Consider the following 17,273-nt stretch of genomic DNA (forward strand, 5'->3'; position numbering starts at 1 on the left):
AGTGGTGTCACTTGGAATGTCAGGAATTGTGAAATAGCTCTTTACTGGGTGTTCTGGTTTGCATGCAAGTGTAGACTTGCCCTTTTAATTCACCCCGAGAGCCTGAAATGAGAAGAGAGCCCCCCTGTACACCGTGTGCTTTGTCAAGTGTTCCTGCAAGCACAGTGAGACGGGCAAAAGACTCTACTTCGGCTATTGTGTTCTTAATAAAGAGCATCAGATCCATTGCCCACGTAAAGCTCTGACCACTAAAAGGCATCTCCTATCATTTGTACAGCACCTAACCGTCTTATCTGCCTTGAACTAATCAGGTTTTGAAAGCGCAACACTAAAGTTAAATTGGTTTTGGGTCAATGGAAGAAAACAAAAGAACTATAATCAAAAACACAAGGTGAAGATGTATTTTTGCCACCATGTCAGTTAAGTTAGACCGTATTTAACTTAATCACTACAAGGCTTTCAAGTCCTGTCTTAGTACTTTGTTTACTTTGCGTAAATGGATAGTAGTTGTTTTTTGGCCTCCTTCTCCGTGTGTAGCACACAGAGCTGTCTTTGCGATTACTGAACAGTGCGATTATACAATTACGCAGTACTGCTGGGGCTCTAAGCAGATGGCTTTCTAAAAGTGTTTCAGTTCTGTTACAAGGGTGTTATTGTGAGCCTGTGCTCAAATTTAAAAGACACCTGTATACTGTATGTAACACAAAAAACAATTATCTGCCTTTTCACAATCTGCCTGGATTCTGGTCCCACTGGGCTGCAACTTCATGTCTGTTTATATTTATATTTATATTTAATATGAGTTTCATCCAGCTGCTCTAGTTTCTTCCTGCAGTTCAAAGACATGCTGGTAGGTTAAGTGGCTTCTGGGAAAACTGGGCCTGGTGTGAGTGTGTGTGTGTCTGTGTGCCCTGCGATGGACTGGGGTCCAGTCCCGGGTGTATTCTGGGTTGAGCCCATTGCCTGCCGGGATAGGCGCCCATTCAGAAGTTTGGAAACTCGATGGAAAGAGAGGCCCAGGCACCAGTAATCAGCACTCTAATCACTAGAGTCACTCGTCTTTCCATCTGTGCACGAAAAGTCACACACAGTATGGGCCCTGTGGTGCACTCCTAATGTGAGGAGAGTGCGCTACCCCGACTGTGACACAAGCAGGCCGCAATCGTGCCGTAGATGGGTGGAGACGTTGCACATAGTTCACAAGGCAGCCCCCCACTCTATCTCAAAGGCAAGTGGCTGATCCGTGATTTTTTTTGGCTGTGGCTGAAGGCAATGTGTGCATGTGTGAGCTCAGCAGGGACTTCCATTGGTTAAGCCTGGAGCTGCACCAAGACCAAGGCAGAAAGTCTCGATTGTCCTTCGCTGTGATAGTGGGACAGGCTTTTTCCCCCAAAGATTAGGGGGCTTAAGTTTGGTACTGGGACAATGGGTGGAGAAAGGTAGAGTTCTCACAAGGATCCCAGCGATCCCCACTGACAACAACAAGCCGATTCTTTAACAATTTATTAACGCCTTCCCACCACCGCCTTTAACTACCACCATCAAAATAGTGCTGCTATCTTAAATAATTGCACATCTTTCTGTATTGATTGATTGTATACAATATGGGGAACTGTAGTAAAAATGAAAATGGTAGATGCAAAATTAGAAATGTACAGAAAAAAAGGAAAAGAGAGGAAAATACCAATTAACCAGACAAAACATCTATTTCCACTTACTGGAAAGTTATTTAAACATGTTTAAGTCAATATATATATTTACATAGCGAATATAAAGCTTCATAATGTAAACAAAAAGGTGAAAGTACTGAAATGTAGAACTTCTACAGTATGTGATACACGCGTTTGTTTGTGTACAGTATATACATTATGTTAGTATTTCATTCCAGACACAATGTACAAGTGCTGATCTTTGTGGGATGCATGCAAATGAGGATTATTATAGCAAATCAAGACGACTTCATTGGACGGGCTTTAAGTGTGTATGTGTTTCCCTGATGGTACATTACATTTTCTTACATCTCATTTGAAATGAGCGAAAGACATCATCTTTTCTCTTGTCCCCACTGATCGTACTGGATATAACTTATACGAAAAATAATCATACAAAATCTTACCAAAAAAAAGGAAACTGAAAGAACCAAAAAACAACTCCAAAAGTTGATTTTAATGGGTTTTAAAAGAAATAATACATAACCAGCTCTTGCACAGCTGCCAGTAAAATCTGAGAGAAAGCCTATCGCAGACCGAAGCTGCGAGATCTTTCACATGGCTTAACCAATAGCTCCTGTATGAAGGAGGGACATTCTGCTGCCTGTGTTGTAGACTGTTTCGCAGTCAGTTTGATTGAGAATTATCAGCGGGAACTGAGCGCTTTGCTATCGTTTACTTTTAACTGGATTTTCAAATCACCTTTCTTCTGTAACACATCGCGGAGTCTTACTGCCAGTAGAAAACTACTCCTTGAAGCGCCATGAACAATCCCGTGTACTGGTTTGTCCTGACAGGAATGACACTTCTAGTGCTTCATCAAGGTATTTTTTTCCCTTTTTCCCAGTTTTGCATGGAATGTGCCTCACCTGTGGCCAATTGAAAATTAAGCCAACCACCCCGCTCTGTAGTTGATCAGTTCGAAGTCTCAACAACGGCAGTTAATTGCGTTGGTAAATGTGGGTGTTGTTTGCTGTTTGATACTTTCAGGTTGCGCTGCCGCTTAAGTGATGTGTTTGAAGTGGTGTTATACAGTGAATGAGAGGTAAAACAGAGTGATTATTTTGACATGACTGAGCAGTGAAGATATCTTGGCTCTTAAGACGCGTTCCATCTCCCCCGAAGGCTGAAAAACCCAACAAGGTATTTGTTATATATATATACACACACACTAAATATTGCACATGTGATTGAGATATTTGCTGTACTGTGTATTTAATTATTTCTATATTTGGGCAGCATTTTTTTTTCTTTAACGAGTAAACTTTTATTAACAGGTGACTCGTGGTTTTAAAGACTAAAACTGCGGACTGTAATCCTGACGGATGAGCAGTATTGGTTTTGCGCTTAAAATTGTCTGTTGCCATTTCATGAAGTTCTTGCTCACAACATCATCTCGAAAGCGATTTAATTCCTGCCCTCTTTGCTAATGTAACCTTTTTTTAGTTCTGCTACAGACGCAGTCTGAAGTGTCGTTTGCTCTGTCTGGAAGGTCATTACATAAAGTTGATTAAGCTTTGGCTCTTAATCCCTACTGACAGCGTGTTCAGGTCACAAAACCTAATCTAAATGAACCCAGCAGCAGATTCTAGCGATTAAAGATAGAGAACCCCGTTTCTCTATAAATAAGGATACAGTTTAGCGCTTTCAAAAGCCTCAGGTGTTGCAGAAGTACACAACACAATGGAAACAGCAGTGAAACTTGCGACTCTGCCGCCACCTAAGAAAATATTGAAAATATTAAATATTGTTTTCTTCTTTATATTATGTATGTTTGAACATACAGGGTTTAAATGATCTAATATGATCAAATTTAATTTACTCATGTAGTTTAAAGAGACTCTTCAGTTTTTATCATTAAAATTGATTATCAATTGTTATTTTGTGCGTTTATTGCTTCATGGGCACAAGAACCGCTCTCTTCGACATTTGAAGTGATACCAGACAATCTGTTCCCATAGGGCACAACACTAAAAATATCCTCAGTACAAAACTGTTTGTTGATGCACAGAAAGCTGACATTTCAAATAAATTTGAACACAGATGCAACATGGATCCAAGCCATATTCAATAATGCAGTCCTTAATGGGACTCATTAAATACTCTTTTTGTTTCTGCGTTTCTGATCCTGCGTAGGAAGAGCCAGCAGCCGGTAATTAAAATACATTAAAAATGAAGCTATTTTCCTGTGAAGTTACCACTCCTTAATGGGTCATTTGTATGTGCCATTATCACTGGGCAATCTGATCTGAACTACAGTGTGTAAATGTATAGGTCTTCTCTTTCTTGTGCACTCATGTGTACCGTGTACAGCAAAATAGACGTGAAATCTGTGTCAAGTAATGGTAAAGGATCCATAGGATTCAAACTCAAAGTGACCCAGCTGTATACAGCAGTGCCACCATTTGTGTGCGCAACAGTTGATAATTCGAACACCTGTAAGTCAGTTTGGAGAACATGTCAGCCACATGGGTTCATCAGATTAATAAGGAAGCACTCCCCCTGGTATAGACATTTCTTTTCTCCACTGCAGATTTAAAACTGACTGGAAACGGGGTAAAGCAAAAAATGTGCTTGCATTACAGTTTAAACAGGAAATGCTATCACTGGTAGGTAACAAAGGAGAGCTGCTAAGTTGTAGCTATAAAAAAATGGACACATTCCTTAGTTCTGGGCCAAGGACTCTCTCTTGTTGTACATAGTCCAGTGAATGGCCAGGTATTTTCATTGTGAAAGAATCGATGATTTTTCTTCTTTATTTTGTGCTGAGCTCCCAGGGCAAGTGTCGCACGATTCTAAGAGAGTTTGACCAGAATGCAGTGCGATTCATGGAAAGAAATGGTCCAAATGGCAATTAGATGACCCATGCAGGCCACGCTCATTGCAATTATTCCCTTGTAAGGTTGTTAGTTCTTGGGAATTAAAACAAAAAACGGAATAACAATCGTCATAAAGGCTTGAAGAGAGAGGAAAATGGTTATCAGCCTTGTACATTCAGCTTTCTGTTGAAGATGTGGAGATCAAAGCACAGCTTTGTTAAAAATCTCTCCCCGTTCGGTCACAACAGCTCAGCTAGAAAGGACTAATTGAGATGTCAGACATCAGAAATGGTGATGTTCAGATGCACCCCACACATTTAAAATGAGGCAAAGTGCAAATGCTGCTGTGACTGTGAAAAGAGCAAGGCTGTACACAGACATCACACGGCTGTGGTCCTGCTTTCACCGTTCTGGTTATAATGGAGTCAGACAGGTGGTCGGCCGGCTCTGCTCATATTGCCCCATTTTTATTGTTCGTCTTAAAGTAGAACTGGATTTTTAGTTCCAACATGCTTGTTGCGAGACGTCACCGTAATACGGGAGATTTTAAAACGAGGCCATGTTTTTTTTCCTCAAAGAGACGCACGCCTAGAATTTCCCCACGAGAAATTAAGGACATTTGGAGCACAGGTGACATCCTTGGATTTTTATTTTGGGTCATGGGTAGGAGATTGCTGTCGTAATCATCTTGGGAGATGACCTACAGACTTCATTTATAAATCAGAAGTGGGTTACATAGTTGTAAATTGTTACATTGCCACATTTAAAATAGTTTTTCTTTTGAGAAAACAAGTCAGGGATGTGTATAAATACAGATCATTTATTCATAAAACTCCAGTATTTTTTTATGGTGCCTCTAGCTTCCTGACTTTAGCTTGAAAGTTGCACTTGTGTTCTGTAAGAGTTTGGTAAGAAGTGTAGACTCTAGATTCTGCTGGTAGTCTGGCACAATGTAAAATAAATGTGAATTATTTTTATTCTGACATGTAGTTATTTTTCTTTTATGAAGAGAATCTCCAGTCACTCTTGCTCCACCAGTTCTTTTGTGCCTCTTTGCTTTCCTGAGGCGCGCCTTTTGTCTCTCTTAATTACTCAAAAATAAACGGCACTTAGCGTTCTGGGTTTGCAGAGGTTAATTAGGCTCCATTTCGATTTTTACATTTTCTGGCATTTTTGCGATCCAGTGAGAGATTTATCTGTTGGTATGTTCACAGTATCTGTTGATTGTTCACAGTTTTACTACAGCAGCATTAAAAGTATGAAGAGTGTCTGCAGAATCCCATGATACAACAGAATAAACCTGAGGAAATGGATAAGAGCGTTATGGGGTTTTGAAATGATCATGGGAGGAGACTTTCACGTAGCAATGCATATAAATGACTTGAGAGGCTGCCCACAGTATAGACTGTACAGTGACTGTGAAGAGTAATACTGTTGCTGTTGACGGCTTTTTTCTTCTTGGTGTAAAATGGGTATAAAACACTTGTAAACCCACTGTTTCCCAAGCTGGAATGCAACTTTATTCTAATGACACGAATAAAACATTCTGCCTTGCTGCCAGAGAGAGTTAATGATATAAATAGCCCGGTGCTTAGTTGTCCCCTCCCAGTTATGCAATTGGACGTCAATTTGATGTTCTGCATATGGATTGTTCTGGACGGCGATTCTATTCTAAATACGTTTCCACCTTTTTACAGTGTTTTTTTTTGTAAACTGACCTTCACCATCAATGACAAACAACTCATTTATCCTCGCTGTGACGGTGGGGTGGGTGCCACAATTTAGAGATTTCTTGTTAAATCTGAAAGTACGGTACAGTACAAGGAAGCTGCCCCCTTCGTTGCCATCAGCGGTCGTCCTCTTCATGAGGTCACGTAGCCCGGTTTCTGCAACGCTTTCCTCTGTCTTGCACTGAAGAGCAGAGCGTGGCTCATCTGTTTGCCTGCTGTTACTTTGAAGCAACTCTTTATTTTGAAGCCAGCAGAGAAAATAAAAGAAGCACAATAATCATAATGGCATCAAAGTGACTGGAAGTTGAGTGAAACGAATTCCAGATCTGCTGCAAAGTACTCTGAATAATTTACATCTTTTAAAAACCTGGAGGCATTAGCGAATTTATTTTCAGAAGCCTGCTTTCTCACTTATGAAAGTGTCACCTTTCGCAAGGGAGTTTGCACTGGTGCATCATAGTGTGTAGGCAGAAAATGCTGGCTTCTGTCTGTGTGTGGGGGTATTGACACGGATCGCTCTGCTTTGTGAAACTTGGGAAAGGTGCTTTCCTGTCTTTATTTTTTTTCGAGGTGTCAGGTAATATTTGTAATTGAAATCGCCAGCTTTCATATACTCATGTGTTACAATCTGATTAATATTGATTTTAGTTGCTGCATTTAGGACATTAGCCATCAAGCGTAGCATGGCATGACAAATATGTTGTTGAGAACAAGCTACAAGGCTGAAGTTGGCTTAGTTAAAACACAAACCTTTTTACGGACTTCTCTTTTTCTGTTCAGGTCTTATTCTGATCTTCATAGACAATCATAGTTGTATCAGCCATTTCAGTTTTTATGAGGCAAATTTCTTGTTTTATTTTTGTGTATGAATAGTTCTGTAAAAAGAAGCGAAATACAATGTCATGCTGCAGTTGTTTGCTTTAATTGCTGACATGCAAAAGGGTAAGATCAAGGGTGTTTGCTTTTATTACTGTACATTTTATAAAAAAATAGTGGTAAGGACATTTTAGAGGAAAAAAAAAGATTAAATTCAACAATCTGCTTCAAAGCCAAGATAAAGATTACAGTATGTGATCCTTCACAAAGTACATTTATGAAATTACAGCATTTTGTGCAAACAATTTATGATGTAGGTTCAAGCATTATTTGAATTTGAATGTCTTTATCCTGTCACATTAAAAAAAAAACAAGTCACAATAACACTAATTATTATTTAGATTATATTAATGTCACAAAGACTGTTTATGCCTGTAACTAATCCCTTTGATGAACAAGTGGCTTATTAAAATATGTTTTTACTAATGAAACTGTTACTGTCTGCTCATATTGAAGCAGCAGGAAAATGACATCTCAGTGCTCCACAGCTACGTCAGGAGAAACTGCATGGCTCTTGATGCAATACAGTGCGTGAGGCTTGGCCCGCTGAGCAAATAATGACATCGTTATTTGATGCATTAAAAATATGTTTTCATGTAGTTGGAGAAATTTCTTGGTGTCTGACAAATACAAGCAAAGGGATGGATGTCCACCAAAGAAATAAACTTGACAGGTGCTTAGTTTCTCCCTTCATCAGAGATGGTGGACAACCCTCTTCCTCCCTGCCTTGGAGAACTGCTGCTGCAGGCTTTCAGGCCTATGCTGAGTGCAGTGCTTAGTGGACCACCGAGCATGAATGTGAAGGAGACTGCCCCACCAGAGCCGTTGGCTGTGGTTTCAGCAGCAGGGGAGTGTTTCGTCCACATTGATAGTGGAGTTGATCGTATTCTTGCTGCACATTCGCGTGCGGCACAGTGGAAGCTCAGTAGTTTTATGGTATGAAGACTTCGGATGCTTGATTAAAATCCTGGCGAATGCAGCCCAGATTCAGGAGTTTGAACTGGGAAAGGATGGTGATCATAATGAGGGAGATTACCAAGCAGATGGTGGAGAAGTTCTTGTGAGCTGCTTTGCACCAGGAGTCTGGGGCCTTAATCCTTCTGTCTGTGATTACCATGTGGCTGGGTGGTTATTTGTCTGAGGCGGGGCAGAGGGCTTAGAATTTCAATTAACACTATCACTTATCATAGCAGAACACATGCCAAGTAACAAATTAGACAAAAAGAGAAGGAATTACTACTTGTGTCTGTGGAATTGTTATGAATTTTCTACTTGAGAAGAAAAAGTTAGAGATTTATTTTGTTACTGAATTTCTTACTTCAAAAAACAGACAAATACTTCTCTAGGGATTGACAGGTTCTGCATATTTTCTAACGGCCGCACATCTCCCTAACAATACTACTGTCAATCGCTCGTGGCCATCAAACAGAACTGGACAAGGTGGACCGAAATCAAAACGTCTTGGGAGTGAGAAGAGTCTTGTGAATATTGTGAGCAGAATTAAGGTTGATAACTTATAATGCCACCGCCAAAGAAACACTGATTTGGGAAGACTTAATTATTGGCGCTAGTGAGGAAAAAAAAGCATGCAAATAGAGATTACGTACAGTGTTAAAGTACAACGGCTTTGTAGTCAAAAATAATGTTCTGCCACTGTAGTTATTCTCTGGGTGTCAGACAAAGCCGACATTGTTATAAGCTTATCACCATGTCTAACAATTATTATTCTGAGTGTCTGGTAGTGATACATGAATATGCATTGTGGTGACACTGACACGCATCTTTTTTTCTTTCTGCTCCTACATACGTATAAAAATAAAGCCAGATGAAGGCATGATCGAGTGGAAGGTTTTCCCCCAGGGATTTATCACAACAACACAGGAGAGCACAAAATTGCCTCATCTGAGCTGCTAAAATGGGCGATGTTGCAGTTTTGCAGAGGCAAATGGTGTTGTTAAACCGATAATGCTTTTTCATCTTAATGTCATTTATCAGCATCTGTCACAAGCTGCAACAAAAGAGATTAGTTTTCCTGGCATTAACAAATAAGGTTATTGATGGAATGTATATGAAGTCCAGCTTCAGCATGCTGAAATACATATATCTTCTTCCCTTCCTTTATTATTTGTTCTTATCTTGGGGCTTGAATGTCCCTTTAACTTGCAGCAAATGCTTTTAATTGAAATTTCCAGCTCGGTAGAGGCCTAGGCTGGAATTTTTGCTTTGATTTCATGTCAAATAGGCTTCATTTGAGAGGAGTCATAACCTTGCTGAGAGACAATTTTTTAGAGTTTCACGCAGGTTAATTATGCCTAGATTCGTTTTTTGAGCCTCAATTAACAGGATAGGAATTCGACCATATTTTAGTAGATTTTTTTTTTCTTTTGGCTTATGTAGAAGATAAGTGAGGCACCTATTAATACCTTTCCTTACTACGCTTGATAAAATATTGTAATGATTTGTTATACCCGGAATGAAAACATTTATGAAAATGTTTAGACGTCTGTAATTTACCTGCCAGGGAGAATATCTGCACCAAATAAATACTTAAGAAATTCTTTTACTTTTTGATAATTTCTTTGGAAAACATTTTTATTGGAAATTTCTTTTAAGTCACTTGCTGTAGGAAGAATTATCCTTTACCCTTAGAAAAATATCTATAATACTTCTTTACACCTGTAACAAAAAGCAAAAAACTGTCCAAATAAGGTTCATTTTCGTAGGAGGTTGTTTCCTTCCTTTGGCCTCTAACCTAGGCTGAAAGTGAGTAGTTGAATTTGTAAACTGAGCTCCTGGCATGAAACTCTTGTTCTTTTTCAGAAATAATGATCTTGTAAAAGTTTTAGAAATACAGTAGGATGAAGCCAAGAACTGACTTGGATGTTTGACATCTTTCAAGAAAAGACTTTTTCTGGGCACTTTCAGTCGATATTTCTCATTGTAACCTTTCTGCTGTGATGTGGTTTCTTGAATTAAGAACTGAATGGAGTAGATGTCCATTTAGCTAAAGAAATGCATTCATGCTGAGAACAGAGGCTTCTGAAAAAGATTAGTTGCTTTGATACTTTGATTAGTTAATTCCCAAGTCAATTTTCTCAGCTGGGAAAGAATGAAACCTCTGCTCATTTTGGCCACCATACCATTGGGTGAAGGTCATGCTCTGTCTACATGCAGTATCAGTGATATGCAGTATGTGGAAGCTGGTGTGCAATGGTGTCTCCACAATTAAAGATTTTACGTACAGGCATCTTCCATTCCCAGATCATGATTTGGTCAGACATCGCTACCCCGGCGTCCTGGCCAAATTTCCCATTGGCCCTTACCAATCATGGCCTCCTAATAATCTCCATCTATGAATTGACTACATTACTCTGCTCTCCTCCCCACTGATATCTGATGTGTGGTGAGCGTTCTGGCGCACTATGGCTGCCGTCGCATCATCCAGGTGGATGCGGCACATTGGTGGTAGTGGAGGGGAGTTCCCATTACCTGTAAAGCGCTTTGAGTGGAGTGTCCAGAAAAGCGCTATATAAGTGTAAGCAATTATTATTATTATTATTAAATTATTTGGGTAATAAAGCACATTGACCGAAGGTTTCTAGCTGTAATTTAGAAGAATATGATCTACTCTCTGCTCAGGTTTCTTTTTAGGAAGGTGGTTAAAAAAATACTCTAGAAATCATCCGTCTTAGCATGGCCATAGCCATTTTCAGAGGTATCAGCTTTCTGCAGTTGACATCCTAAATTTTGTGTAAGAAAATCTGGGACGAGTACTATCCAAACAGTGAACACTAATGTATTTGTAGCCTATGAAGTTAGTTCAAGGAACATGGAGATGTCTACACCTTTGGCTATCAAGAAATAAATCTGCTACTTCCTACTTGAGTTCCGAGTTGGCATCCGTGTACATTTCACAACTCTTCATTTCAAATTAGCAGGGAACCAATGTGTGTTTTCTGTAAAAGCCCCTGCTATATTCAGACAATGGAACCAAAGAAGGTTTTTATGCCGAACTTGGACCAAATCTTTGTGGACTCCCAGAGCTGGTAGAGATATTCAACAGCATGTTAATTGACTGCCAGAGAAGGTTTTGCTGTTTGAGGATCAAACCATCAAAACTGAAACCAAATTGATGGCCTGCCTCATCCAGTCAAGCACCACACTTTGAGATATGACTGTCCGCTGTGAGTTTTAGGATTTGGTCTTATGTGGATGTCAGACTCCAGGCTCCCAGAGAAGGATCTCTTCTTCCAACGTCCAAATCAATCCAAATCAATCCCGCAGAGGTAGGTCGAAGAAGCATCCATTGAAAGCAAAAAAAAAAGAAACGCCACATTGATATCAGCTTTTGGGAGCTTATGGTGTTTGACCAAGCCAGACAGAGAAAGAATATCGAGGATGAAGCTCTGCACTGTGAGCCCTAAAGGTGTGAGAATGAGAATCCAGTAGAGTTCACCTTGAGGGGATTACATGTACTTGATCAGATATCTACCAACAGCACTTGCTTGTCATACCAGAGAGTGTGCAGATCCTATATAGGTTATAGGAGATAATTATCCTCAACTATGAGGGACAGCCAATGTTTAAATGTGATAACACAGTTTGCCTAAGTAATTAACTCCTTAAAATACAAATAGTATTTTCTTCACTGTAGTTTCTTCATTTTAGAATGATTTGACTTCAATCAATAGAAATATTTGATGCCTTTTAGTAGCAGTGCACAAGAAGAGCATAGTATTAAGGGACTGAAATAAATTGTCTTATATTAAAATTGTTTCTTTCCTTCTGTTCCACTTTTGATAAACACATAAATGGCTCCTAGTGGAATAAAATGTTCAGTAATTTGACATTCTCAAAATTTATTTGCAAATCTGTGGACTGCTTCATTGCAGATACTGCAGTGCTTACTAAATACCATTAAAGCTTATGGGGATCTTCATAATTAATGTTCAACGCCTGAGTAGCGATCTTAATGGTACTTCTAGGTCAATATAAAACTTAATATTTCTCATTAATCATGGTGTTCCATTGTGATTCTTGACTAGTTTTTACAAAAACAAGAAATTGGTTAACATTCATTCAGACCATGATTTTAGGGTGTATACGTCTTGTTATAAAATTCCAATGTTTTTTCATTTTGTTATTTTTAAATGCCTTTTAGGAACAGTTTTAATTAAAACAGTAGTAACATTGTCTTATATTTGTTCAGAAAGAATAAATGGTGTGCATATCCACGCAACAAATTGCTAGCAAAATATTATGTAAGGAAGATCTGGTTCTCTGGAATTTTCTTTGTAAACAGCTTGATGAGATTCAGCATTTCTAAAGTAAGCTGGAAAGGAACATGCATAATTCCATACTTTATTAGAATGCTAAGGTAGCTATGCTGCATTATGTTAGGATATTTGTGGCCGTCATGACATGTTGTTGAGGAAAAAAAGACTTCATTCTTTTTGCAAAAACATTGTATTGATTTACTGATGTTTGAATCATTTGCCTTGAAGATAGCAGTTGAATCTGATAGATTTATATTTTGTAATATAAAATTTAACATTTTATCTTTATAGGCATGCATAGAAGAAAAAAATGATATTCAAGAAAAGAAGCAGGAATCAGATTTGATTCATTTAGTAAATATGATGGCTTAACTACTGCTATGCGTCATTTTGGCTACTGACACACCTTTTACCTTTTTTGTGATCAGGTCTTTGAAGTTCTGCTCAGCATGATTTAAAGATTTCTTAGTTATATGTTTTTTTTTTCTTTAAGTTAGCTAAATTTAATAGCAGTCCTAGCTGTAACAATAGCAGAAAAGATTAGTAGAAGCTTTGAGTAGATTGTTGATGCTCAATATAGACTTATTAGGTTTTAGTAGGTAGTAGTGCCCTATAGTTTAAGAAAACAATAATAATTCTCACTGCAAAATAATGGAATGCTCGGGGCTGTATGATTGAACTGTCCATCTTATTGATGCGGAGGTCTGAAATATTCCTACAGACTATGGCAACAATTGGTCATCAAATACGAGAAAGGTGGTACACTCCCTCCTGGGCAGCCCTCTTGTATTGATTATGTCTGAAAGACTTTAACAGTGCGTTCTAGTCGTTTGGGTCTAATGGCTGAGTCCACTCAACATTTTCCATTTACCGTGACAGTCGAAGCAGTTCAGCCAAAGCCAAGATGTTTCTGTACACAGAGAGTAAGGACTGCCTTTTAAAACTTTTTTTTAATGCTACGCAAAAAGCTTTCTGTTTTTTTTTTGTCCCCTGAAATGAAATGTAATGGATATGTCATTTCTAATGATTCAATACAGTAAGGTTCATTACAATAGACTGCATTTTGAGTGGCACCATAAGTGGTACATCTAGGGCACCTTACAAAAAAGATGGCCGTGTACAAATTAATATAATACATTAATAGTAAAGTTACAATTTAAGTGTGAGATGAGTTAGTTGGGACAGGATTTAAAAGTGCTGACTGATTGCAAGTTCTGATCCGGCTGGGAGATCACTCCACTGTCTTGGAGGAACAAAAGCAAGCACAGTCTCGCAGGATCGAAGCGGCTCTTTTTGGGAACTCAAGTCAGTGTTGGGAGTTGACACTTCAGCTTTTCACTGATGTAGTCGGGAGCAAATGTTTGAATCCCTTTCATTTGAGCAGCAGAATTTTTTCAGTTTTATTTCTCAATTTACTTCAGCATATGAAGCATATCCAAATCAGAACTTTGGCAGTGCGGGGCAACTAAAACAAGTCATACTGCACTTACTCAAATATTTTAATTCTCCTACTTGCAGAAAGATCTTTTGTTCCGCTTCAGCAGTTGTAGTGAATATTGAATGTGTACACAGCCCCTTCTAGTAAAGTAGGAGCGCTTTATTTTGACGTGATGTGGTCTGCTTTGTTGGCAATCCATCACAGCTTGTGAAATGTGTTCCTTCACACTCTCTCTTGTGAATTCAAGTTGTGCCTTTTGTGAGAAAAAACCTCCAGTATATGTTAATGTTTTTATTTTAGTTTTTTTTGTATGCATCAGTCTAAACACAAATGGCACATGTTTTGCAGACCAAGATTTCTATTAATAGAAATAATAGTAGATAATCCGAGACCTGTGAGACCTATGAAACAACTAACCAGTAGTCAATACTGTATATGTCAATATCATACAGATTAAAAAAAATATATTGTGTCATCTACACCATCTGACAATATTTATTGTTCATGTGAGCATCTGGATTACTTTCTATATTAAATAAGTTAGTGTGTTTGATGTATTGCAAGAAACACAATATATTTATTTCATGCCACTTATGTACATAGTCCTCTTGTCCAGAATTCATATAAACCTGCCACAGCCGCCATCCACATCAGGCACCGTTTGCTGCATTACTTGCAAATATATATTCAGTTACACATATATGCATGACCCTGAGATCCTGTGTATCCAGCAGTCTCATCTGTTGCTTTCCTGTGCCCTGTTATGTACAGTATATTGGTGAAGGAGGTAGATAGTTGCCCTCCTGTTTCTGGGCTCACATCAGATCAGCGAGGATCAAAGATCTCTCAAAGCCATTAGTTCCCCCACTTTACCCCTCTTACCCTTGATTGTCCCGATCTGGTAAAACAAGCACAATACTTTCCACCAGCTCTCCATAAAGGACTAATTTGTTTTCAGTTATCTCCAGGCATTTATAAATGCAGGTTTTTTTTCCCCTTGTTTACAATACTTTTGACACTCTTGTATGCTGTGCCTGTTCTCCTATGATCTTTTGTTCTCCTTTTCTTCAAATCCCAGCACGCTTTCTCTTTCCCTGTCACACCTGAAGAAGGCTCAGCAGCCCCAGCAGCTTTTTTTCCTTCTAGTTTTCATCCTGACATTAACCTCTGCCGGATTTCCTGCGGCCTGCACGCTGATGCGGATCTCCACATCGACTTCTTCTAAAAAAAAGTACACATACAGAGCCTGGCAAACGTTTTCAGATCCTTTCTCTTGAATCCCATTTGTTTCATTACTTAAACTTACTGTAATATTTTATTCAAAACCTGAATGCTTGAACTGAAGACCTCTAAGGATGAGAGAGGTTAAAGAAAATGTCAACAAAAACTATAGATTAATGTATCGAAACTGCTATATGATGATGTGAATACTTATTCAGTCGGTGGATTAAATATTTGTTGGAAGTATCTTTTGTGGCTGTAATTGCTGCCATTTTTGTAAAGTAAGCCTACGGTACATTTTTTCTCTCTTCTTCTTGGAAGATTTGCTCTCTGAAGTTGCTTTGGGATTGCTTATGGACAGACATGTTCAAGTCTTTCCGTAGGTTCACCATTCGCCATCAAATCAGAGCTTTGGTTGGGTCACTCAAGTACATTTCTTTCTTATACTTGAGCCACTTCTGTGTATCTTTGGCCCTGTGCTTTGGGTCATTGTCCCACTGAAAGGGTCATTTTTCTTTTTAGTAGTTTGTCTGAATCAGGTTTTCCTCTAAGATTTGCAGTACTTTAAGTCCATCTGTCTTCCATATTAATCTTGACAAGCTTTGCAGTTTCTGCTGATGCAAGACTACAGCCCAGTGTTGCCACTACCATGCTTGCCAGTAGGGATGGTCTTGACTCAGTGATGTTGGGCTTACACCAGATTAAAGGAAAACACAATTTTCAAATTTGTGTTATATAACCACTGCTTTTCAGTGGCTTCATCTTTCTTTTGCTATGAAAGCTCCTCAGGGTTCATGTTGGAACCTTGAAATTCTCTACCTGACCTGGAAATTCTCTACCATAACTGGTGTTATTATTCTGAAATCATAAAAACCATTATTAGAGCACACAGACACTCAACTAATTTTGCTACAACAAAAGGTTTGAATACTAATTCAATCGCATTTTTTCATCTTTTCTTTCATATTATCTATTTACTTTTTCTTTATGTGTCTAGAGTAGGATGTTTATATAACAGATTAATTGCTATTTAAAAGGGTCATGACGTAAACAGACAAATACTGTGCAAGGATATGAAAACTTTTGCAAGGCACTGTATGTTATCAATTTGAAAGTATTATATTTTCCGGAATGTTAGCACTTTGTTTTCAAAACCATTTTCTTTTCTTCAGGAAGTGGTCAGAAGAATTTTAATGTGCAGTTTTGATGCTGAATGCTTGTGAGCACTTAGAATTTGAGATCAGTTCTATTTATCATCATAAGACTCTAAACCTTTTTTAGTATTTAATTCAAACAGAAATGCTTTTGATGGGACCAGCATTTTCTAGTTTCCCTTCTTAACCTAAGTCTCGGCCAGCACTGGCTGTTTAAACACAATACTATTGTGGTAGAAGGTAGGAAACAATGTCATTTCACCACTAATATTTTTGTTTTGTGGTCTTCAAACCACTGACAGTTTTTTAATGTGAGTGGTTATGTTTCTGAATGTCTAATAATGTAGAAGTGCCTTTGCAGACAATGATAACTAAAAGTATGTTTGCCATGATAATTAATGGTCATGAGCATGAATGGCTAACATGCATATGTATAAGTGCAATATTGGCTTTGGCAAATTATTAAAATGTATTAATGGATTTATACTATTGGCAATTTTGTTAGGAAAGTAAAACAGTGAAGTGGGCACTGAAGATAATTTGGACACGCTCCTTTTATACATCGGTAAAAAGGTAAAATGGAAGACTATATCTCTGGGTTTCATATTAATTAACTGTGTGAACTGTTCTGTGTTCTTTCTGTGTTTGTGCTCAATTAAACTGGTTTGGAAGCACTGAAGTTATTGATTAGAAACTTTTGAAGTCTTTCTGGACTGTTTTAACTGCGTTACATAATGTGTTGTGTAGAAAGGCGTAAGTATTTTCCTGTTGAGCACCTCCAAGGGCTGATTCTTGTTCAGTTGTTGAGAGAATTCTCTATGCATTTGTCATTTAAGGTGCCTGGATTTTCTTGCATTATAAACTTGTTAAAAATAAAATGAGTCACGCAAAATATTTAGGAATAGCATGCTCAGTGTAGTGCAACATGTTTAATAAATTTACGTGGTGTTTGAAATGCATATTTATTGTGTTTTCTAAGTGGCTTGTTGGATTTTAAAAATGCGCATGTTTGAGCCCACTCAAAGTTGATTCCACACACTCCTGGTCAGG

At 38.4% G+C, this 17,273-nt stretch overlaps 1 protein-coding gene across 2 annotated transcripts in view; it reads left to right on the plus strand.

Moving 5' to 3' along the window:
- The first annotated feature begins 2,284 nt into the window (after positions 1-2,284).
- Positions 2,285-17,273, plus strand: part of ntm (neurotrimin) — a 356,899-nt gene continuing 341,910 nt past the window's right edge. The window contains exon 1 of one of the 2 annotated variants that reach the window (XM_015337796.2): positions 2,285-2,533. In XM_015337796.2, coding sequence (XP_015193282.2) covers positions 2,473-2,533 — 61 coding nt within the window. In that variant the 5' untranslated portion in view covers positions 2,285-2,472. Of the gene's footprint in view, positions 2,534-2,773; positions 2,853-17,273 lie in introns of those variants that run through there. The other variant, XM_015337799.2, reaches the window with a different exon arrangement.

The sequence above is a fragment of the Lepisosteus oculatus genome, chromosome 23, assembly GCF_040954835.1.
Source record: "Lepisosteus oculatus isolate fLepOcu1 chromosome 23, fLepOcu1.hap2, whole genome shotgun sequence".
NCBI classification, from domain to species: domain Eukaryota; kingdom Metazoa; phylum Chordata; class Actinopteri; order Semionotiformes; family Lepisosteidae; genus Lepisosteus; species Lepisosteus oculatus.